Below are 25,930 nucleotides of genomic sequence, written 5' to 3' on the forward strand. Positions count from 1 at the left end.
GTTCTTCAACAGAACAGGATCAAGAATTAGCCAGGGAGGATGAATAACCTCTAGATTAAAAACAGGGTCAAGATAGGTTGAGAGAATCTTAAATAGATGGAATTAGAATATGGGCAAGGAGGTAGATGAGTCAAGGTTAATTCTGGCAATGAACAGAGGACTGTGTTAGTGGGGTGTGTGTGCGCCTGTGTGTATATCAAGAGAACAACTTTTCAAAACATATACAGTGGTCTCCAATTTCTAAAGATGTCATAATAGCATGACTTACAGTTGAAGAAGTAAAGCAAAGTGAAAAATGCCTGTGAAGATCCAAAATTAGGAATAACTTTCTAAAAGCCCTGATATATACACAAAAATAATATACATTGCTTTCTCTTATGATAATAGCAAACGCGTTTCCCTGTGCATAGAGGTGCAAAGTAGCGGGGAAGAGTGGGACCCTGTGGCTAGGCACGCCATCTCAAATCGCATGTCCTCCACTCAGTGACTGCTGTTACGATGAAGCTGTTCAAATTTGGTGTGCTTCAGTCTCATCTGTGAACTGGAGCTATAAATAGACCTACCTGACAGTGTTATGAGAAATAAACAATTTAACACATCACAAGGGTCCCTGTATTGTAATAAATGTTGCTGACTTATTTATTGGAAATTATGTTTCAAGGAATTTTTTGTCCTATTAGATTTTCTTTTACTGATTTTTAAAATCACTAACCTGATGTTAATTAATGAATAGTGTGCTAAAAGTTAAAAGGTAACTGAGAGAATCTTAAAAGCAGCAAGAGAAAAAGAGTTAATTAGCTACGGGGGAATTCCCACAAGACTGTCCCCTGATTTCTCAAAAGAAACTTTTAGGTTAGAAGGGAGTGATAAGAAATATTCCAAGTCACAAAAGGCAGGGGACATACAGCAAAGATTGCTCTACCCAGCAAAGCTGTCATTTAGAATCAAAGGGCAGGTACAGAGCTTCCTACACCAAAAAAAATCTAAACTAAAGGAGTTCATCATAACAAAACCATTATTATATGAAATATTAAAGGGACTTATTTAAGAAAAAGATTAAACCTATGAATAAAATGGCAAAAATACACATCTACCAACAATTCAATCTAAAAAACAACCTAAGCAAACAAGAACAGAGACAGAACCATGGACCTGGAGAGCGTTTTGATGGTTGCAGGTGGGAGGTGGGTACGGAGGAACGGGTGAAGAGGGGAGGGGATTAAGAAGTACAAACAGGTCATTATGGAATAGCCACAGGGATGGAAAGTACAGTATAGGAAATGGAGTAGCCAGAAAACTTACACACATGACCCATGGACATGAAGAGTGGTGTGCGGACTGCCTGAGGGGGGGATGCTTAGTGGTGGGGGGGGGTAAAGGGGGAGAAATCAGGACAACTATAATAACATAATCAATAAAATATAATTTTCTAAAAAGTCCTTAAAGAGTTCAAATAGTCACTTTATTTCTGTAACTTTAGTTCTTTTTTTACATTTAATTATTTAGTCCTTAAAAATTTTATTTAAATAAATTTTATTGATTATGCTATTATAGTTGTCCCAATTTTTCCCCCATTGCCCCCCTCAACCCAGTACCCCCATTCCCTCCAGCAACACCCCTCTTCAGTTCATTTGCTACATTTAAAATTTTAATATCTTTTAGGATTCCCTCTCCCCTTCCCTTCCCATCCCTGCAAATCTGTCAGTTTTCTGGCACCATTTATTGAATAATCTATCCCATCCCCCACTGGTGTCTCATGCTTCTTTTATTAGAGTGAGTTCTAATATATACTAGGGTCGGCTTCATGACTTTCTTTCAACTATTTTGTCAAGAACACATTGTTTTAATTATGGAGACTTAAATACTACGTTACAACATGTAGTAGGACACTTCCTTGTATTCCTGTTAGGTGTACTCTTGGTCTCTGATGTGTCCAGCCTTGGTCCTTCCGGCTCCCCCTCCTGGAAACTTACAGTCTTACACAAATACCCACTGGCTCCAGGCCTCTAATTGTTTGCTGAAATCTCAGTTTCTCCAGGAGGTTTATCTGAACCACCCTATTTAAAACTGCAAATCTATACCATCCCATCCCTTCGTAGTCCCTCTCACCTTCCCATTATTTTTGTGTGTGCTTTGTTGGGCTTTTTTATTTTTGCTTGGGATAGCTTTAAAAAGGAACTATGTTATTCTTATTCATTAAAATTAAACGGGTGGTATTGATGATATAGATCTTAGTATCTTCCTTTCAATCAATTTACATTTACCAAAATTTGCATTCTAGAAACATTCAGGATCTTGGGGCCTCAGTTTTAATAAGACAGTTCTTAACTTATTTGGCCATGTCATGGATAACATGCAGAGGAATAGCTTCCCTTCATTTTAACTGACTGAATCCTAAATCCTGAAGCGTAAGTGCCCCAGCACCACAACAAGAAAAAGCTGCGAACAACCCAATGTAACCTACTTGGCACAGCTAAGAGGTAAGTGGCAATCCACCAGTTGCCAGCCCTAAATATGTAAGCATGCAACTTTGTATATATAAAAGTGTAAAAACTTTGACAGGAATGGGGTATGGATAAAGAATCCAGGAGATATTGTCCTAGAAGTACGGCAAAATTATCCCTATATTAAAGGGTGCTACCATCTTGCCTAACAAGCTAAAACGCAAGCCTCGTAAAGTTCTGATTGTTTGCCAGTAACTGTGATCCAGAATTAACTCAGGAATGTTTAAATGCTTTGCATACAAATACATATGGTATCCAACAATGTAAAATTTGTAGCATCTAGCATGCAATCAAAAAATACCAGACATGCAAAGCAGCAAGAAAATACAATCTATAATTAGAAAAATCAATCTACAGAAATGCAATCACAGACGATTAAATTAGAAGACAAGGACATTAGTTATTCTTACCGTAATCTGTATGTTAAAACAGATACGAGTGTAAACATGTTAAGAAGATATAAAAAAAGACCTAAATCAAACTTCTACAGGCAAAATAAAACAATGTCTGTGGTGAAAACTACACCAAACGAGATTAACCGCAATTACGCACCTGCAGAAAAAAAATTTCATGAACACAGTAACAGAAACTATCCAAAATAAAACAGGGGTGGGGGGAGAGATTAAAAAAATTAACAGAATATCAGTGACCTGTGGGACAACTTTACGAGGTTGAATTTTTATAATAGGAATCCCTGAAAGACTGAGGGGAAAAGGAGAAAGAAAAAGTACTTGAAGATATAATGGGGAAAAAAAAAATGGTTCACATTTGCTGAAAACTATAAAGCCAGAAATCCAAGAAGATAAACAAACATGAAGAAATTATACCAAGGCACATCATAAACAAGTTGATAAATACAATGATTAAAGGCCAACCATTAAAAGCAGGTAGAGGAAAAACAGTAAGACATTACATACACAGAACAAAAATAAGAATACGGTAGACTTCTAAATAGAAATTACACAAGGGAGGAGACAGTGGAACAATGTCTTAAAGTATGGTAAACAAATAAAGAAAACCTCTCACCTAGAATTCTGTACCCACTGAAAATATCTTTCAAAAAATATAGAAGACCATTTTCAGACATATAAAACTGAAAGACTTAGGACTTCAACAGCTGAATTCCAAAAATGGATAGAACATCTAGACTGAAGATCAGCAAGGAAAAACCCTGAAACAACACAATAAACCAACTAAACCTAACAGACATTACAGAACACTCCAATCAATAGTTTGTACATTTTCAAGTGCACATGGAACATACTCCAGAATAGACCATGTTAGGCCATGAGGCAAGACCAATACATTTAAGAGGGCTGAAATCATACAATATATGAAATGAAATTAGAAATCACTAACAGAGGGACATTTGGAAAATTCAGAAATACATGGAAATTAAAACAACAAACTCCTAACTAACCAAGGAGATCACAAGAAAGGTTAAAGAATGAAATGAAAACACTACATACTAAATCTTATGGGATGCAAAGAAAACAGTGCTTATAGAGAACTTTGTATATAAAATAACTACGTTAAAATATAAGAAAATCTCAAATCAACAACCTAACCTATTCTAGAAAACAAGAAAAAGAAGAGTGAACTAAGCCCAAAGCAAACAGAAGGAAGGAGATAATAAAGATAAAAACAGAGGGAAAAAGAAATAGAAAATGGGGGGTGGAAAGATGTAAAAAAAAAAATCAATGAAACCAAAAGCTGGTTCTTTGAAAAGATCAACAAAATTGATAAACCTTTAGCTAGACTGACCAAGAAAGAGAAACATGACTCGAGTTACTAAAATCGGGAATAAAAGAAGGTATATTATGACCAACCTTACCAAAACAAAAGGATTATAAGCTAACACTATGAATAATTATATGCCAACCATTAGATAACCTCAATGAAATGGACAAATTCCTAGAAAGACAAAACTATCAAAACTGACTCAAGAAAAAAAGAAAATATAGGCCTGTAACAAGTAAAGAAACTGAATAAATAGTCAGAAAACTTCCCACAAAGAAAAGCCCAGGACCAAATGGCTTCACTGATGAATTTTACCAAATGCTTAAGAGAAGAATTAACACCAATCCTTTCCAAACTCATCCAGATACTTCCCAACTCACTTTATGAAGCTAGTATTACCCTGATACCAAAACCAGAAAATCAGACAGCACAGGAAAACAAACTGTAATATCCTGTATGAATACAGATGCAAAATGCCTCAATATTACACCAGCGAAATGAATCCAGGGTCACATTAAAAAGATTATGTGTCATGACCAACTGAAATTTATCCAAGGAATGCAAGGTTGGTTCACACAGTACTAACAGAACTCAACAATAAAAACACAAACAACAAGCAATTTAAAATTGAAGAAAGAATGAATAGATGCCCCTGCCTGATGGCTTGGTTGGCTGGAATGTCAGGCCATACACCAGAAGGTTGCAAGTTCAATTCCCAGTCTGGGCACATACCTAGGTTGCAGGTTCAACCCTTGTCAGGTGCGTACAGGATGCAACCAATTGATCTCTCTCCCTCCCTCCCTCTCCCCCTCGCCCCCCACCCCCGCTCTCTGCCCTCCCCCTCCCCCCATAATCAGTAAACATATCTTTGGGTGAGGATTAAAAAAAAAGAATGAATACAAATTTTTCCAAAGGATAAAATCTGTGATAAAGGTTTATGCAATAAACTCTATGGCCAATAACAACATGAAAAGATACTAAACATCATTAGTCATTAGGAAAATGTCAATCAAAACCACAGTATCATACTACTTCTCAGTTACAAGGATAGAAATTCAAACTTTTTTTAGCCCTGGCCAGTGTAGCTCAGTTGGTTGGAGCTCTGTCCCTTAACCAAAGGGTTGCGGATTCAATTCCCGGTCAGGGCACATGCCTAGGACGCAAGTTCGATCCCCGGTCCGGGTGTGTACAGGAGGCAACCAATTAATGCTTCTCTCTCGCTTCGATGTTTCTCTCTCTCCCTTTTTCTCCCTTCCTCTTTCCCTTCCTCACTCTCTAAAAGCAGTGAAGAAAAAAAAATATACTCAGGTGAGGATAAAAAATGCTTTTAATTAAAAATAATAAACGTTGACAAGGCTATAGAGAAACAAGACCCCTCATACATTGCTGATGGGAATGTAAAATATACGGCCACTGTGAAGAATAGTCTGGCAGTTGTTAAAAAGCTAAACATAAAGTTACTCTATCAACCAGTAACTCTACCCCTAGGAATATACGTAAGAGAACTGAGAACATGTATCTATAGAAAAACTTGTACATGAATGTTCAAAGCAGAATTATTCAGAATAGACAAAAAGTTCAAACAACTTGAACGTTTATCAACTGATGAAGAGATAAACAAAATATGGCCTATCCCTACAATAAAATATTATATAAAGGAATGATGTACTTACATATGACACAACAGAGATAAAACTTGAAAACATTATGCTAAGTGAAAGCTAGACATAAAAGGTCACATACTGTATAGTTCTATTGATATGAAATGTCCAGAACAGGCAAATCCACAGACAGAAAGTAGATTAACGGTTGCCAGGGGCTACGAGGAAGGACTGCAAATGGGTACAGGGTTTCCTTTTCAGGTGATGAAATGTTCTGGAATTAAGACAATGGTGATGGTTGCATAATCCTGTAAATATACTAAAACCAATGAGTTGTATACTTTAAAATCATGATTTTATAGTATCTGAATTCTATTTCAATTTAAAAAAATCCTGAAAGAATTCATTTCCAGAAGACCTGTGCTACTACAAAAATAACATTAATGGAAGTCCTTCAGGCAGAAGGAAAACAGTATCAGATGAAAATCTAGATTTACATGAGGAATAAAGAGGCCTTGAAATGGAGGGGGAGGGTTGTGGGGGGGGTTGTGTAGAAAGAAAATACTTTTTCTTATTTTTTAAATGTCTTTAACAGAGACTGACTTTTTCAAAATCATACAGACAGAAAGAAAAGTGGGTTGCAGGGAAGGAAGACAGGGGAGAGAGTTACTGTTTAATGGATACAGAGTTTCAGTTTTACACTACAAGAAATTGCCCTGGCTGTGTGGCTCAGGGGACTGCCCGCCTGCAGACCGAAAGCCTGCGAGTTTGTTTCCTAGTCAGGGCACGTGCCTGGGTTGCAGGCCAGGTCCCTGCATGAGAGGGAACCAACTGCTGTTTCTCTTGCACATCACGTTTCTTTCCTTTTCTCCTTCCTTTCCCCTCTCTCTAAAAATAAATAAATAAAATCTTGAAAATAATAAAAAGACCTGATTTGAGATCTTGCTTCCCGGCAGGCAGTATTGTCAGTCTGGCTCAAATAAACTAAAAAAAAGGTGTACACACATAGACATATGGCGATGATGGTTGCACAATATGAAGAATGCATTTAACACCAATGAACTGTACACTTAAAAATAGTTAAAATAGCCCTGACTGGTGTGGCTCAGTGGGTTTGAGTGCAGGCCTATGAACCAAAATGTCCCCAGTTCAATTCCCAGTCAGGGCACATGCCTGGGTTGCAGGCTAGGTCCCCAGTTAGGGGCATACAAGAGACAACTGATCAATTGATGTTTCTCTCCCTCTCTTCTCCTTTCTCTAAAAATAAAAATAAATAAAATCTTTTTAAAAATACAGTCAAAATAGTAAATTTTATGCCATGTATATTTTACAATAAAAAACTCAAAACAATTTAAAAAAATATTCAATATGTAATAACAATGAATTTTGGGGCTTGTAACATATGCAGAAATTAAACATATGATACCAATAGCCTAAAGGCAGAAATAAGGGAAATAAAAGTATAGCATTAGGCCTCCTACTATGCAAGTGATAGAGTAGGCCTCCCCTTATCGCGATTTTGCTTTCTGCAATGTCAGCTACCTGCAGTCAACTGTGGTCCAAAAATACTGAATGGCAAACTGCAGAATAAACAAATCCATAGTTTTAAATCGTATACCATTCTGAGTAGCGTGATGGAATTCTGCGCCATCCTGCCCCCCAAACACACACAGAATTCATCCCTTTGTTCAGTGTTCCCATGCTGTCCATGCTACCTGCCTGTTCAGTCACTCAGCAGTCCTCTTAGTTCTCAGATCAACTGTCACAGCATCACAGTGCTTGTGTCCAAGTAACATTTATTTTCCTCAATAATGGCCCCAAAACACAAGAGTAGTGAGGCCAGCAATTTGGAAGTGCCAAAGAGAGGCCATAAGGTGCTTTCTTTAAGTGAAAATATATATATGTATAGCAAAAAAACACAGCATATATAGGGTTCAGTACTCTCCATGGTTTGAGGGCATTCACTGGGGTCTTGGAACTTATCCTCTATGGATAAGGAAGAACTAGTATAATATTAATTGAAGGTAGACTGTGATAAGTTAAAGATACATAAAATGAATCCTAAATCAACCAACAAAGAAGAAAGGGAGGGAGGGAGAGAGGGTGGCAAAGAGAGAAAGAAAAAAGTAGGACAATCTTGGTAAATGTTCCATGTGCACTTGAAAAGAATGAATATTATCTTGCTGTTGGGTAGGGTATTCTATAAATATCAATTAGGTGAAGTTGGTTATTAGTGTTGAGTCTTCTATACCCTTACTGATTTTCTGTACTGTAGATCTGTCTATTTATCTTTGCATTTCTGTCAGTTTTTGCTTCATGTATTTTGAAATCCTATTATCAGGGTATAAATATTTAAAGTTGTAATGTCCTTTGATTAACTAACCCCTTTACCATAAAATGCTCCACTTTATTAGTATAAAATACTAAACTGGAACTTAATCTTAAAGACCGTTGGCAGGTGACACTGAGAAAACTAGTTAACATTCCTCTTTCCCATCTTATGAACCATGTGTTTATAAAAGTCTTACCGTATCATCAAGACCATCTATATGCAAAACCACTGTTTTGGCACGTTTGTTTGTAGTCCCCAGAAAAAACTGAGCTTTCCTTCGGCGTGAATTGACTTCATTGAAACTATCACTATCTGCCATACTGGAAGATTGAAGAATATCATAGATTTCAGAGGCCAGCAGTTTTGTTTCCCCTGGAGTTGTAGTCCTTGAAAAGAAACATATAAAATAATAAATTAGTATTGTCACTTCTATTGATTCTGTAATTTTATTCCTCAAGTTTGCAAAGCCTTGTTTTCTTCATTCTGATTTCTTCAATTTAAAACACCAGTGAATGTTGGACTAATCAGTAATGTAGAAAAAGCATCTCGTCTTATTACATTTTGCCTTGTAATTTCATTTTAAACCCATGCTTCATTGAAATTCAAAACTCATCACCACAGTGATATAAAAGTACATTTAACTGAAATCATTAATTAAGTAGGTAATCAACTAAAAAGATCAGGATATAACAAATCCCTGAATTAATGCTAAAATTTAACTTGCGATTTGAAAGTGCCTGACCTTCAAGAAAAAACAACATAAAAATCCAAAAGGGGAAAAACAAATTAGGTAACCATTCATATTAGTTACTTCAATAAAGATTTCTTAGTAAATTCAAATTGATTGTTTCTTAATTTGCATTTTTGCATATCTTTCACACAGCATATGTGTATCATAAAATCATAATTCAGACAACAGTTATCATTCTTAAGCTTTTCAATCCTGTTATAGCTCCTCACATAAACATACAGTTCCATGATAGCCAACAGAACTTTCTACACTGAAGAAATATTCTAGACTGCACTGCCCACTCACATGTGGCTATTCACTACTTGAAACGTGTCTGTCAAGTGCAACTACAGACTTGAATTTTATTTACTTTTAATTAAATTTAAATAGCCATATGAAGCAAGTGGCTACCATACTGGACAGCACAGATCTAATAATTCTTAGTTGAACTGAATAAACAGTAAGTACATATAACTATAAAAAATACTCTTCATTTCATCTATGTATGAGCTCAATTAAGTTCAAATCCTTTCACATACATTCAAGGCCTTTAAAATCTGTCCTCTCCCAATTAAGTTCTTCCACCACCGACTCATTGTGACCTTTGATAAATGCCTTTCTGTCGTCTTTCGAACTCAGCTCAGCCCTCATCTTTATGAAGCCTCCTCACCCCATTCACCCCTCTGCATTCAAAGTACCATGCTTGAACTTGACTACTGATTTTAATTTTCTATTTTTCTCTTCAAGAAGAGGGGTGAATTTTCTCTGTACCTAAATAAATTCTTTTGCAATCCATTTGTTTACTGAATGAACAGGAATACTTCAATTTCTGATATTCAGGCTGTACACACTCTAACTATAAAGACCTTCAGTTCTAGGGGTGCTAACATGGCAATTTTCCAGGCCCTCAGTTAATCATCCAGGTGCTCTTTTGAGCCACTGTTGACCACAGAGATCAATTACTTTGAATGATTTTGGCTCTGTATTGCAGGAAGCCATGCAAAAGATTATTTTTTTAGGACATGTCTCAGCACTTTTCAGATAGCTGTTTTACCGTTTATTGAAAAGGTTACTGCAGTTCTGAGATAGTTTAAATACTAGCCAACCGTAAGTTGTAAAGACTACGAGGACACCGGCGAAGGGCACACATGAATTTAAAAGGGAAAAAACTACAAGAAAACTACCTGAGTGACTATTTTCTCAATTTTCCCAGGATGGTATAGAGATAGAACCATTCCAGAGTCACAGGAGAGAAGAAAAGCCGTACTTAATGGATTCCTTGGGCTTTAGGGCTTGCTTCTCTCATAAACCTGTTCTAGTAGTTTCCTCATTAGTAGCAATAGAGGGGAGAAACTGCCATTTATTAATAAAAACAACTGGCAAAGGTGATACATGTGCATTTATGATTGCCTGTACATCGATGAGATGCTGTAGGAATTTAACTCTTGTTGATACCAATTAACCTAAGATAAAATTGGTTGTTACAGGTGGGCGTTTAAAGGGTACTTACTGTATTACTATTGTCTCTATCTTTTATATGATAAGCGGGCATCAAAAATCTAGAATTTTAGGAGGTTCTCCAGATGAAATAAGATATTTTAAAGTTGTGATGCCATATTTTATTAAAGTGGTTTTTATTTATAGTATATTTGATGTTAGATATTTACAAGTACTTTCATAAAATGCATCCTTTATCAGAAGTATTAAATACCAATTAACAAATGTCTTATACTGGGTTCAGATGTTCTCCTAATTTGACATTTTGAAAATTCTGTTCACAAAAGGATCCACAGGACTAAAAATAAAATGTAAAAAGGTTCTAACCTCTAATGACAAGATTTTATTTATGGAGGAGATTAAAATTAGGACATAATGCCAGATTTGTTCTGAGTGACAGAGAACTTCAAATTCTCTTCACAATTAAAGAACCAAAAGTAACAGTGACTTTGAAGTCTATCCAAATGTTGATCTGTAAAGCACCAATCTGACCTCAACATAAGTAAAACCTACTGTAGAATAACATGGTAAAAATCTCAGCAACATTCTACAGCAAAACATATGGCAATTAAAGGGTGAAAATTTTAGTATGCAGAATTTCCCCTCCTTTATAAAATTCTTCTCTGCTTCCCACATGAAGAATAACCTCCACTGTCCCTACCTGCTTTTGCTTTTTCAGTCTCCCCTTTGGTGACTGTCAAATGGAAACTTTCTCTTCAAGTCAAAGTAGCATCTCTTCACAACAGATTTTCCTTGTTCTGTGGCTCTTTCTGGGATATGGGAGGATCTTTCTTATACTTCCTTAGTTGCATAATTCCAAACAATCATAGTTAAATCTCCCCCTAAATCAGTTCTCTTAAACAGAGAGATCCTGTGCAAACCCCATCATGACTGGCTGGCTGTCATGGATTAGCCACATAAAAGAAACCAATGAGAGTACAGGACATTTGTGCTACAGCTTATCAAGGTGACCTATATAAAAATGGGATGCCAAATCCAGTCTTAAAGTTTATAAGCCAAAATACATACTTTTAACATTCAAACGTACAAACTTCTAAGATGGTTATTATGGTAAACAGAGGTGACTTCAAAAGCTTGGAAGGCAACCTTCAAATCTGAGATCTCCAATAGCCAAATGATATGTAAAATGTATGTAAAATTATTACATCATATCTCCACTTTTGAGAGGGCTATGGGACCAAATTATAATAATGGAATATACAACAGATGTACATCTGCTTTACTACTGAAGGAGCCAGCAACAACTGCCACACTGTCCTAAAAAATACTTTATCTGAATTAAAAAGATAAGCCAACCAGGAAGATACAATGCTTGGATCTCCCTTTAACAAAAATATATGCCTTTCAGCTGCAGGAAGTCTAGTAGTAGTAGAGCAACCAAACATGGCTGCTTTGAGATTCATCTTACCCACCTTTCAATCCTGCATTCCAAGGCCTGGCTCTTCCAGGGCAGGCCCAAGCCCATGACTGAACAGGGGAGGCACCTGGGCGTGGCCATTTCTGCCTAATGAAAACTCATCTACAGGGTAATCCTTGCTTTGGAGCTCCTCACTGTGTCAGTGGTGGACTTGCACTGCAATCTGAGACTCTCCTTGCCCCATTCAGTTTCCTCCCCACCTTCTTTTACAGATGTCAATCTGCATTATAGTCTGCACACTGTAGTCCAACCTTACTTCATCCTCCCTTATTTTATAGACTGTTGGGAACACCCGGCCTGGTTTCAGAAGCTGTAACCCAGCCAACAGGCTGGAGGACCCCAAGACTGGAAATAATCAGGAGGCCTTGGAGAAACAGGCTCCTGAGAAGACTTGGCTACGCCCCTGCCTCTCTGCTTTGCCATGAATGGTCAAATGGCCAATGACAGGTAAAACCCCTCGGGGGAGTGGCAACCTAAGACAGGTATTGGCCGATATTGGCAGCAGATAAGAGATTGGGGGACACAGAAGGGGCAAAAAGGCCCCTGCACCTCTTGGTTTGGCTTGGCTTGGACACGGCCGGAGTCCTCATTGCAGCCAAGAAGCAGTCTCCTTAACCCTTGGTGGCTCCCTCTCCCCACCTGGCTCAGGCTTCAAACAGTGCAGGAAAAACAGCCCTAAATCAGATCTGGTGGGTCCTGGGGTAATCAGGCCTTGAAAGTAAAATCTTTAGAGTGTGCTCTGTTCCTCCTTCAGATCTCTGGTCAGCTCATGCTGCAAAGGACCTTTATTTACACCCTGTACCTTGTTAAGACATTAGCTTTATTTATACCCCTTACCTGGTATCATTAAGACATTTATTTACACCTTTTACCCTATATCTTTAAGAGGCCTTTAAATCTACTCTCCCCTTATCTATAGTCTCTACTGTTGATTCTAAGTCTCGGACCCATGTAAATCAGTGTACTCCTGTCACTTGTCTTGTTAAAAGCATCATATATTCACTGTGAAACTTACCCTACTGGTGTAATAAGATAATGTATGCATTCCTGTTACATACCCAACTGATAAGATTTTCAATAAAAGCCTTGGAACAAAGGACAACGGAACTTTCCCACTAAAGGGATGTGCCACGGCCTTCTCTGGTAAGAGGGAAGTGCCCCCCGCCCCGCTCTCCCGGCAAACAGAGAAGTGTTTGCGACGTTTTGTGTTTATTCCCCCTCATCCGTGACAACCCCGGGATGGGCTCTGCAGGTTTCACAGCCCTGCTCCCACCTCGGCTGGCCCCAGCCGGCTTCCGTCAGGTTTCAGGGAGCGCGGCGCTCTCTGCGGCAGGGCCCCTATAGCCGCCACGCAGTGCGACAACAGACCTCACTCCACAATAAGCCTCTTCCACTTCTTCCTGCATTTCAGGATCTCCTGTCGACAATGACCTGCACTGACAAACCACTACTCTTACAAAGATACAAGCAGACTTTCTCCTATCTTTTTTAATTATATTTTATTGATTAGGCTAGTTCAGTTCTCCCAATTTTTCCCTTTGCACCCCTCCACCCAGCACTCCCCATTCCCTCAGGCAATCCTCACACCACTGCTCACGTCCATGGGTCATGCGTGTAAGTTCTTTGGCTTCTCTACTTCCTACACTGTACATCCCCAGGGCTAGTCTGTAACTACCTATTTGTACTTAATTCCCTCACCACTTCACTCATTCCCCCACAGCCCCTTCCCATCCAGAAACCTTCAAAATGCTCCCCATATCCATAATTCTGTTTCTGTTCTTGTTTGCTTAGTTTGTTCTTTAGATTCAGTTGCTGACAGATATGTATTTTCATTTTATTGTTCATAGTTTTGATCTTCTTTTTCTTAAAGAAGTCCCTTTAAGATTTCATATAATGGTTTGCTGATGATGAACTCTTTAGTATTTTCTTGTCTGAGAAGCTCTTTATCTGCCCTTTACTTCTAAATGATAGCTCTGCTGGGTAGAGCAATCTTGGCTGTAGGTCCCTGCCCTCATGACTTTGAATATTTCTTGCCCATCTGTGCTAGCCTACAAAGTTTCTTTTGAGAAATCAGCTGACAGTCTTGTGGGAACTCCCCTGTAGGTAACTAACTTCCTTTCTCTTGCTGCTTTTACCATTCTCTCTTTATCTTTAACCTTTGGCATTTTAATTATGTGTCTTAGAGTGGGCCTCTTTGCATCCGTCTTGTGTGGGACTTGTGGGACTCTTTCTTCTTCCTGGACTTGCACGTCTGTTTACTTCACCAAATTATTTTTTTCATTATTTTTTCAAATAGATTTACAGTGCATTGTTCTTGCTCTTCTCCTCCTGGCAACCCTTGTGATACAAATGTTGAAATGTGTGAAGTTGTCCCAGATGCTGCTTACACTACTTACAATACTACTTATACCACTTACACATGTTCCAATTCATTGATTTTTTTTTTATTTGTGGCTTCATCCACTCTGCTACTGTTTCCCTGTACATTGTTCTTTATTACAATTAGTGTATCCCTTGTGTCTGACTGCATGTTTTTTATGCTCCTAAGGTCCTCACTAAATTCCCTGAGCATCCTTATAACCAGTGTTTTGAACTGTGCATCTGATAGATTGCTCATCTCCATTTTGTTTAGTTTTTTTCTGGAGTTTTGGTCTGCTCTTTCATTTGGGCCATGTTTCTTTTGACCCTCATTTTGGCAGTTTCCCTGTGTTTGTTTCTATGTATCAGGTAGAGCTGCTATGACTCCCTGTCTTGCCAGCATGGCCAAATGTAGTAGGTGTCCTGTAGGATCCAGTGGCACAGCCCTCCCTCTCACCCATGCTGGATATTCGAGGTGCGCCCTTTGCTTGGGCTGAGTACATCCTCCTCTTGTAGTTGAGTCTTGATTGCCCTGGGAAGGATTCACCCAGGCCAGTCAGCTGCAAAGACTGGCTGTGACTGCTGACCACCAACTGCTGCCCTCTGTGGCAGATGAGCTGTAAAGGGGCAGGGTGGGGGTGCACGGGTGTGGTCTGGTGCTGTCCACCGAGTGCAATCGCCCTGGGGTTTCCTGGGTGGTGCAGATCAAGGTCAGCGCCCTCTGTGTTCTGCCTGGAGCCACCCCGCCTGAACTACAAAGCAATCTGAGATGGCTACTACTTGTACTGGGATTAGAGATTCTCAGGCAAAGCCAAGCTGTGAATCTGGGCTGGCTGCTGCTAGTACCAGGCCTGAGGCCACTTAGCAAGCAGTATAGGTGGAGAGGAGGGGTTCACTGAGGCCAGCTGTTGCTTGTTTGATAGGATTCAGGAAGCTGTGAGGTGCAAAACCAGATCAGCCATTAGTATGGAAATTCATAGTTAACAGTTTGGGTGGGTCCATAAATTGGGTGGGATGGAGTCTGTGGGGATCTCTAGGGTGGGACAAACAGTGTTAGGTTGGAGTCTCAGATATGGCCCCCACTGACTCTGTGGCTCTGTGGCTCTGTGTGGGGACGGCTCAGAAAGGAATAATGGCCTTTGCCTGCTTTTCTGTCTCGGGGAAAGCTGTCCCCCAGCTCCCACCTTGACACCAGACACTTCAGTTCCTCCCTGTATGCCCCTGGTGCCTTTCGAGCAGCTACCCAGAGCTCAGAGGAAGTGAGTCTGAGTTAGTCTATGTGTGGGTTCCTTAAGGGGAATCTTGGGACTCCAGCACTTTCTTCTACCAACTCAATCCCATTGGTTTTTGCAGCCAGAAGTTATAGGGACTTATCTTCCTTGCACTGGAACCCTGGGCTGGTGGCCTGGTGTGGGGCAGGGACTCAAGTCTGAGATATCCCTCCCAAATTTTTATCCACCTTATGTGCACATGGGACCAGCTCATTCCACATCTCCGCCCCTCCTACCAGTCTGGATGGATGTGGTTTCTTTAATTCCGTAGTTGTCAGACGTCCATTCAACTCGATTTCTGATGGTCTGAGTCATGGTTGTTCTATACTTTAGTCATAATTTTGACGGGATATGTGAGGTGACGAGCCATGTTTACCTATGTTGCCATCTTGACCAGAAGTCCTCGACTCTCTCCTATTTTATAGGTGTACCACTCACTCACATAGATACACACATACCAAAACCTTAGCCAATCAAACTAAAATTATTTTGTAGGTTAATTCTGTAGTATCCTAAAACTTGCTCTAAATCTTTCAAGTTCAAATATGAAGTATATTTTAATATATCAACATTAATTTTCCATCGAATTCCTTAACATTTTAAATTTTTACCACATATTTTCAATTAAATAACCATACGTATCATGGAAATACATAACCTTTGAAGTTCATTATATGAATAAAATAGACCTAAAGAAGCATCTATATTATGCTTAAACCTTTCACTGTATCCAATAGTACTAAATCTGTCAGTTCAAAATACTTTATATGGCATTAAAACATACTACGAACAAAAATAATGCAACCTTCTATTTTATACAACACCTTAGAATTTACAGGCATTTCTATATACATTATCCTGCTGGACTCTCAATTACTTTGCAGGTGTTACTTATGGCTTATAGATGGGAGAACTGATGTGCAAAAATATATTTGTCTCAAGTCAGAAGTAGAATCCAAATTTTTACTAATGGAATTGACTTCAAAACACAGGAATGCTTAAAACAGTTGAGAGTGGTCAACATTTTGTTATTTATTCCTAACTGATCACCTGAATAAACACAAGAAAAACTTCAGTCTCTATCTTGTCATTATCGAAGATCAAAGTACCAAAGAACTAGCCTATCAGAGAGTTGATCCCATGAAAACAAATGAATTTAAGTAATCTCTAAAAAATGAGATTAACAAAATAAAATTTATCCAGAAGCCAAGAACAATAAAAAGAAACAAAACAAAACAAAACAAAACACTGCCTTGGAGGTCAGTTTAGATGATTCCTCACTGGTATAATTTAGTTTGTTGCATTTGGCAATTACAGAACTACTGTGACCACTCAAGCCAAAGAAACTGCAAGGCAAATTTTAAAAAATCGAACTAAATTACACAATTACGTATAGTTTTAAACGCAGTCATCTCATATACAATCATGATACAGAGTAAACTAAAATAAAGCCTCAGAAAGCTTACCTTTTTCCTTCCAGTCACAGTGGAAATATCAAAACACTAAATCTTCAATTTCTAGCCTCTACAAAGAAATCAGCAAGGCCTAAGAAAGGAGAAAACCAGATATCCCCAGAGGCAGCACAGCTGAAGGACCACAGATAAGTAACAGCCTCACCCAGAAAACTGTTATCTGTCAAACCTACCTCAAAAAGTTGTAAATAACAAAATGAGACAATAAATATGATATGAAAATCTTAGTAAGATGAAAGGTACAATTATAAACCATCCATTAGCTAAAATTCACACTAAACAGCTCTCAGTCTCTAAGAAGCCTCTCAATGATACTCAGGAAAATCTCACCAGAAGCCCTTTCTTCCATGATACTGACACAGGTTTTTTCAGTAAGACTGGGATGAAGTAACAAAATTTTGTACTGCATACTTTCAAATGTGATTAGTCACCTGTGTTGTTCTGAGAGCAAATCAATTTACAAAACTTCAAGCAAGGTATGATTTTTCTCTTTTTAAAAATATTTGTTAAGTACAGTGCTTATCAACATTTTAAATAAAATCTGAACATTTTCATAGGACTATTATTAAAACATATTTAAGAATAGTAAGAATACTGACTATCACAACATGTTTGGACATATAATCCACATTAGAATAAAAATTTCAATAAAATTATATGTTAACAATCAGTACACATTTCACAAGAAGATCCATGTTTCTACTGCATTGGGAGACATTACTATACTTACTTCTGTATAACGTTTTGCAAGCTTAACATCATACCAAGTTCTCCCTTCATCTTTTCTCTGTTAGCACGGCATTCTGCCAAGTATCGAAGAGCCTACAGCAGAAACAGTGACACGTTAATTCACATGCCCAGACTATTCAAAATTAAACCACCACTAACTTACTGCAAGGAAAAAGGAAAAAAAAAAAAAAAACAGAGAAAACAGCTTTTTGTTTTTAGAATCAATTGGTTTTGAAGTATTTAGAAACTCTTCTTTAAATGTGATAATCAGAGCAGTCCCCTGAGGGAAAAATGATCCTTTGAGCTGAAGTAGCTGATTCTGCTCTTTGAAATGAAGGTTCCAAATTATCTGCAAGGTCAAATTTAGGTTGCTCTGGTTTTATTTTCACCACTTCATCTTGTGAAGGATACAGGAACAAATGATTTCATTTATTAATTTCAGGAAGTAGTCCTCATAGCCATCATTTCCCCAGGTGCTGTTCACATTCAAATTAAAATAAATTGCTAAGGGGGGCAAAACATACAACCACCTTTATGAAATTAAACACTTCTAGTTTTACAGTTCACCTTTAATTTTTTTTAACTGAAAGACAAAAGATAAACTCGCCTCACAAATTTCTGCTTTCTAAGTTCAGCTTTTCTAGGGTGCTTTCTTCTTAAAGTACATTTGCAAGTATTTCCTTCGCATGCTGATTCTTTAGGGATTTCATTAGCTGTTTTACAGACCTCCTAATCTCTCATCTTTCACCAAAGACTTTGGTACATGATTTCCAGGAAATACCTCTGTGAACTACACCATCCAAAACTTGGCCTTCTCAGTCCACTGACCTTCACATTTTCTGCTGGTCCTCTACACTCCATTTCCAAAGTGTCTCATCTTTACCAAAAATGAGACCATCTACAGAACCATAAATGCAACAACTTCTCCCTGACTACAATCTCCTATTCCTTCTGCAACTTCTCCTGCCTTGATTTTCAATTCAGTCCTTAGAGGATTAACTGCCATGGGAATTCCATCTCTCCACAAAAAACTAATAACCAGGACAAAAGGCAGCATAGAACTGTAATCCCTGAGAGAAGGGAAATCACGAAGTGGGCCCCACAACTGCCCCATCTCCTGCTGTGGAGGCAGTTTCCAGATTGCAGCACAGGGAGGGGGAGCCCAAATGGAGCCCACTGGTCTTACTCAGTTAGGGGGGCAGTGATCAGAGTTAGGGAGTTGGAGTGGTGCACTATACTAGGAAATAAGTATTTGGTTTCTGTCTGGTTTCTGGCACAAAACTTCTAAAACCCTTGGAATTTTCTGGGTGGCAAGAGTGTCTTGTTGAACAAGGAGTTTTGAGTCTCTGGATGGTAAATACGTCCACCTGCCAGCAGGGCGCTGCACTCCAGCTCCACAGCGACAGAGGATCCTCTACCCAGGACCCTTCCCAACCTTGCCCAATGTACCTGTTCATGTGTAGCCTTAAAAATAAACTAGTAAACATAAATAAAGTGACTTCCTGAGTTCTCTGAGCTATTCTAGTAAGTTATCAAACTTGAGGAAGGGGTCAATTAAACACTCAATGTATAGCTGCTCATTTAGAAATATGGGTGACGGAACTGCATACTTGCAACATGCCTCTGGAGGAAAGGCAGTCTTGTAGGTCTGAACTTTAAACCCGGGGAGTTCAGTAGCTCCTGGTAATGTCAAAATTGAGATGGACTGCTGAACACCCAGCTGGTGTCCACAAAGGATCAAAGAATTGGTTAGTGTCAGAAAACACCCCTGGTGGCTAGAATTTGCAAAGCAGCATATCAAAGAGGAGGGATCTCCACAGCAAGAGCACTCCCTCCAGAGATCTCCTGAAGGGGTCTCCAAGAATCTTCCGTTGAACACCAGCTTGCACATGCTTGGGGAGGAGGGGGTAAAAGGGCCCAGAAAGTAGGGAAAACAATGCCTGAAGCTCACACTGGCTGGAGAGAGTTTGCGATACCACCAGCCAGAGGTGAAAAGACCTCACATGTATTGAAGTATCAGAGGGAATTCTCTCAGAAGAGCCTCCCCTTAGCAGTGGTGATGTTATAGAATACAGGCTGCTTTGGACTCACTCAACAAAGCTTCAAAGCAAGTCTGGAAAGAATCAAACTCATTCCAAGTAACTTAACTGCAACCCAGAACAAGGTACAAGAATATTTATAAAAATAAAAGAAAATCCAAAACCCAAAACCATAAAATTTGTAATGTCTGACATCTGATTAAAAATTACAAGGTATAAAAAGCAGGAAAATATTAGCCATAACCAGGAGAAAAAAAAATCAATTAAAAATAGACCTACATATGACAGAGATAGAATTAGAAAATAAGAGAAAATTAGAAAATAAAAGAGCTATTATAAATATGCTCCAGCCCTGGCCAACGTGGATCAGCTGGTTGGAGCATCGTCCCATAACCAGAAGGCCATGGGTTCAACTCCCAGTCAGGGAACATGCCCAGGTTGCGGGCTCAATCCCCAGTTGGGGCACCTGCAGGAAGCAGCCAATAGGTGTTTCTCACATTGGTGTTTCCCTCCCCTCCCCCATTCCCCTCTCTCTCGAATGAGAACACAACAAACCTTGAATTAATTATTTATGCTCCATATGCTCAAAGATGAGTAAGAAAGTATGAGCACAGTGTGGAAAAAACTGGTACATATTTAAAAGACCCAAATGTGACTTCTAAAGAACAAAAACATACTATCTGAAATAAAAAGCACACTGGATAAGATTAATATAGCAGATTAGACACCACAGAAAAAAAGATCAGTAAACTTTAAAAGGCAGCAATGGAAACTACCCAAGATGAAGCGCTGAAAGAGGGAAAAAGACTTTAAAAGGAATTGCAACAGTGACCTGTGGGATAAAAGGAAATATCTAACATACATGCAACTGAAGTTCCTGAAGAGTGAGATGGAGGAGACAGAAAACACCTGAAAAAATAATAAATGGCAATTTACCCAAATTTATGAAAACTATTCACCCACAGGCCCAAAAAGCTCAACAAATCCCAGGTAAATCAAAACAGAAAGACATCCATTTCAAGCACATCATAATCATTTGCTGAAAACCAGTGATAAATTCACAAAAGCCAGAAAAAGGCATTATATAGAGTGAGACAAACAGAAGAATTACGTGAGTCTTCTTATTAGAAATCATATAGGCCAGACAAGAAACATCTTTAGAAAAAGCAAGCCTGCAATACAAAACATGTTGAAATTTCTCCAGCAAAATAAAAAGGACCCCAGTAGAAATGTGAATCAATATGAAAGGACTGAAGAACACCAGAAATGGTAACTATGAGGATAAATATAAAATAGACTTGATTTAAAATTTTAATCCCCTTAAAAGATAACTGTTTAAAGCAACAAAAAAAAAAAAAAGTAGAATTTTTTTTTTAAGATTTTATTCACTTACTTTTAGAGGGGAAGGGAGGGAGAAAGAGAAGAAGAGAAACAGCAATGTTGCTGGTTCAACAAAATTTGCCTGATTGCCTGGTGGTGGTCTTTTTTTTAAGATTTTATTTATTCATTTTTAGAGAGAGGGAAACGGAGGCAGGAAGAGAGGGAGAGAAACATCCCTGTGTGAGAGATACATCAGTCGGTTGCCTCTCACACATCCCTGGATGGGGGCCTGGCCCACAAGCCAGGCATGTGCCCTGACTGGAAATTGAACCAGCGACCTTTTGGTTCACAGGCTGGCACTCAATCCAATGATCCACACCAGCCAGGGCTATGTGTTCTTTAACATGTTTCTCTAGCCCCCAAATTTCTCATAACATGGTTGTTCCTTCTGTATTATTAGCTATGATCCTATATTTTTCTTTTCCTTTCCTTATTTCTCCTTCCCATCTTATATTAAAACAATACAGTTCATCTAGCTAATGAATTTATCCAGTCATCATTTATGCCAACAGAATATCCTTACATATCCCTACAATAGCATATTATGGCATATCCCTACAATGAAGTATTATTCAGCCACAAACAGGAATAAGGTACTGATATGTGTTACAGTGTGGTAAACATTATGCTCAGTGAAAAAAACCAGTCGCAAAGATCACATATTTCCAGATTTTATGTATATGTATATTAAAAATATATAGACATTTTTGCTGAAACATGCAAACACAGAAAGACAGAAAGTAGTGGCCGTTTAGGGAAGCAGGGTGGAGAACTGAGGAATATGTAAAGAGTAGAATTTCTTTCTGAGGTGATGAAAATGTTCTAAAATTGATTGTGGTAATAGTTGCACAACTCTGTGACTATACTAAAACCCAATGAATTGTACACTTTAGGTGAACTGTATCGTGTGATTTAGATCTTAATAAAGCTGTAACAAAATGAAAACAATTAATTACATGCCTTCGTATAATGCCTCCATGTTGTATGCTACCATTTCTGTCAAAGGACTAGTCACACACACACGTCTGGGCATACAGAAATACAGACCTACTATTACTATTATTTGCTCTACAGTCACTTAATTTTTTAGCATGTCATCTAACACTTCTTCAAATTCTCCTTCACTGCAAAATCACAACACTGAGATTAAACCTACTAAAGGTAACTTACAAGTAAAGCCGAGTGGACAACAGGGGGGTTGGGATGGTCCATAAATAAAATAAGGCCAGGCAGACATCCCTGATCCTGGACAATAGCTCTTCTATTTAATGGATCTGCAGCTAGATCCCGCAGCTGGTTCACTACCGATAGAGCATCGGGTTCTTCATTCATGGTGGAGGAGGAAGAATTCATCTTCTATGCCATACACATGAACAAAATCTTCTTAAATTCTGTAGAAATAGTTTGCAAAATTAGTTCTAGGCCGAAGTATATTATGGCATTTATTAAGTAATCAGGATTACAACGCCTTTAAACAGAAACAGGTGAATCTAAATCACAAAAATAATTGGCAATTTCACAGTTTAATAAAATGAACATAGAAAGCTGACTAAAAAAAACAAGTTATTTATGCATACACAATGTTTAAAGAACACTGTCATCTTCAACATTCCAATAAATTCCTTTTAGTGACATACATTAACACTAACATACCACAATAAACAAGATCTTCACAGTGTAATCTTGTAACCTTCGCTATACTTCTCAAACTGTAACACTGCCAAGTGCTTTTTTTCTCTAGAACACTTCTGGAGCCTAAGCCCCACCTCAGGGAAAAGTGGCTAGCCTGACAGCTTTCTTCCCTTATTCATCTATGAACAAAACCCAGCAAACTGAGTCTACAAAAGATAAAATCCACTAGGAAAAAGCAGAGTCAAAGAAAGCTGTGAACAAAGAAACCAAGAAGGGTATCTCACCCTGGGCCTTAGACCAGTGGAGTTTGGGAGGTCACAGCGAATCTGAACTAAATCTAAGCACACCTGTCTATCTCTGAGTGTACCACATTCAGAATGAAACAGAATTTGGTTGATTCATTTGACAGATAAGTTTAACAGTCAGAGAGAAGCTAAATAATTTGCCCTGGAAGACAAAAGTTCGTACAATACAGAAATGGGTTAAAATCTTATTTACTATTTCCTAAATTGGTCAGCAGACTTTCCACTTTCCATACAATAATTTTAAATTCAGCATACCCTTTCCCCAAAAAAGTGATCAGGATATTTTAGAAAATGTAACATGCTAAGCATACAAAAGCCTAAGAAACAAAATATCTCAAAATAACCTTCACATAGCAGAAAGTTAAAAATATTTACTGCAATTAACCAAGTCACACAACATACTCCTTATTAGGAAGAATATAAAGGTAAAAATACTTTCCACACAAATTAGTCAGTTTAATGCTAATTCCAATAACATTTTCAACTGGGAGAGGGTATTGGAGACAAAACTGTAACTCTACAAAGGCTATTCAAGTTATTTTGAGGGGAAAAAGTAACATAGTAGAATCTACTTTAACATGTATTAAAATTTACAAAGTTACTACAAGGAAAGCTGCAGGACTAGGGTGGGGGGTAGAAAGAGATAAAGATACTACGTCCAGGAAAGCCATTTATACATTTAGTATAAGAAAGCAGGCTCTTGGTGAAGAAAGCAGAATCCACTACTTGGTAACTATGATTTTAGGCAAATTACTTAAACTCTTTATCTGTAAAATGGAGTTAATTTTAACAGCTACCAAAGGGTGTCATGCCCAAATTAAATAAAAATACATGTAAAAGGTTTAGATTGGTGCCTGGCACACAGTAAATGCTCAATAAATGATAGTTAAAAGTTACATGGAGTCAAAAAATCAATGAAAAACAAAGAGATTGTTCAATAAATTGAAATAACTTTAAAGGACTTTTAAAATCACTGCTAAGGATCTTTAACTCATACCACAGTTAAAAAATAAAAATCATTCCAGATAAGTACATTAAATTTATAAAGTTTTTAAGTCTGCAAGCAAATGCAAAATGAAGGGCTCACAGAAAACAGGGCTTTATCACAGTAGTATTTGGCAGGTAATTTTCTGAAAATGAAAATATTAAAGTTACTATGGCAATTTAAAAAAAAAAAGATTTAGCCCTTGCTGGTGTGGCTCAGTGAACTGAGTGATGGCCTGAGAAATGAAAGGTCACCAGTTCGACTCCCAGTGTAGGGCACATGCCTGGTTACGAGCCAGATCCCCAGTTGGGGGCATGAGGGGGCAACCATCACACACCGATGTTTCTCTCCTTCTCTTTCCCCCTTCCTCCTCCCCTCTCTAAAGATAAATAAATAAAATCTTTAAAAAAAAAGAGAGAGAAAGATTTAAAGAAAAACAGTACCCCCAGCTGCGTAGCTCAGTTGGTTAGAGAATTGTCCCAATACACACCAAGGCTGCGGGTTCAATGTCTGGTCAGGGCACATACAAGAAGCAACCAATGAAGGTATAAATAAATGGAACAAAACGTCAATATTTCTCTCTCTCTCAAAAAAAAAAAATCAATGAAGAAAGAAAAGCAGTAGACTGAATACACAGGGATAAGACAGGTTTGGTTGGGAGCATGTTGTCTCTTAGGTGCTTCTCTTATCAAGAGGCTGAATACCCCTGTTTACAAACCAGCTACCCATTAACTTTATGTGGTATCACCAACACAAACCCTATCCAAAATGGAACCTACAAAACCAATTACTTACTGGCTCAGGCCCAAGAGCCAAGTCACAGTTGAGAACCAAATACTCTAGGTGATGGCTTTTTACATACAACTTTGGCCTTGGAACTGGAAAGCTCCATTCTCATCTCAAGAGTCTTTAGAAAACAAACTATCCAGTGGGTAGACTTTGGAAACTTATAGCCTTCCTGTCCCTTTAAGGTGAACAAAAGTCAAAAATACTTAAAACTTCCAATCCTCAAAGCCCAGTGATAAGGAGGGGGCTCAAATAAGGATCTGCAAAGGAAAGGGTAGGTAACACAGCAAGGCATCACATACCCAAACATAAGAAGCAAAGCAGAAGCTGTGGTCAAGCACTGCATTTCTTATGGCACTTAAATGAAGGCAAGAGCCCTGACTGGTGAGGCTCAGTTGACTGGGCATCTACTGCAAGGCAAAAAGGTCACTGGTTCTGTTCCGCTCAAGGGCATGTGCCTCTGTTGTGGGCTTGCCTACACGAGGCAGCTGGTATTTCTCTCCCTCTCTTTCCCTTCCCCTCTCTCTAAAAGTAATCAAATAAAAAATCTTTAAAAAAAAAAAAAAGAACTGAAGGGAAAAAAGGTAGGCAGAAGCTGTGATTTGCTTCCTTAAATTAGATGCATTCTTATATAAAACTCCAGGAAGGAACTTCTCAAGGTTGGAGTTCATGTTTCTTACTTTAATATTCCTGATATCATTACTCTAAGAATTGCCTAAATCCTGTTATAGGATCAATATTTCTGTGGACTGCAGAGTTCACATAGCCGATTTTATATAGTCATGGAACAGCTGTGAAACTGGAAACAAGGAAGCAAAAAGTCAGAACTTTAATCCCAATACATGTATTAATGCTTTTGAATTCATTCTATGAATTTCACACACTCAAGTTGTTTGATAAAACGTTAGCCTTCACAGGAAAAATGTATCCTAAGCAATGTATTTTAAACAATGTAAATTCTAAGCAATGTAAAAATCTAAGCAATGTATTTTAGCATTCATTCTACTCTACACCCTCTTTTTTAAAAACTGATTTTTTTTGAGAGAAAGAAAGGAAGGGAAGGAGGGAGCTAGGAGGGGGAGCGAAGGGCGGGGGGCGGGGCGCGGAGAGAAACATCAACTTGCTGTTCCA

At 38.3% G+C, this 25,930-nt stretch overlaps 1 protein-coding gene across 1 annotated transcript in view; it reads right to left on the reverse strand.

Annotated features, from left to right (window-relative positions):
- Positions 1 to 25,930, reverse strand: part of ARMC1 (armadillo repeat containing 1) — a 33,629-nt gene that overhangs the window by 5,444 nt on the left and 2,255 nt on the right. Inside the window, exons 2-4 of the mRNA XM_054590201.1 lie at positions 22,262 to 22,482; positions 17,674 to 17,765; positions 8,374 to 8,563 (exon numbers count right to left, since the gene is read on the reverse strand). Coding sequence (XP_054446176.1) covers positions 8,374 to 8,563; positions 17,674 to 17,765; positions 22,262 to 22,444 — 465 coding nt within the window. The 5' untranslated portion in view covers positions 22,445 to 22,482. The remainder of the gene's footprint in view (positions 1 to 8,373; positions 8,564 to 17,673; positions 17,766 to 22,261; positions 22,483 to 25,930) is intronic.

This window comes from Pteronotus mesoamericanus, unplaced genomic scaffold (genome assembly GCF_021234165.1).
Source record: "Pteronotus mesoamericanus isolate MK-2021 breed Mesoamerican mustached bat unplaced genomic scaffold, CSHL_Meso_final scaffold_174, whole genome shotgun sequence".
Lineage (NCBI taxonomy): Eukaryota > Metazoa > Chordata > Mammalia > Chiroptera > Mormoopidae > Pteronotus > Pteronotus mesoamericanus.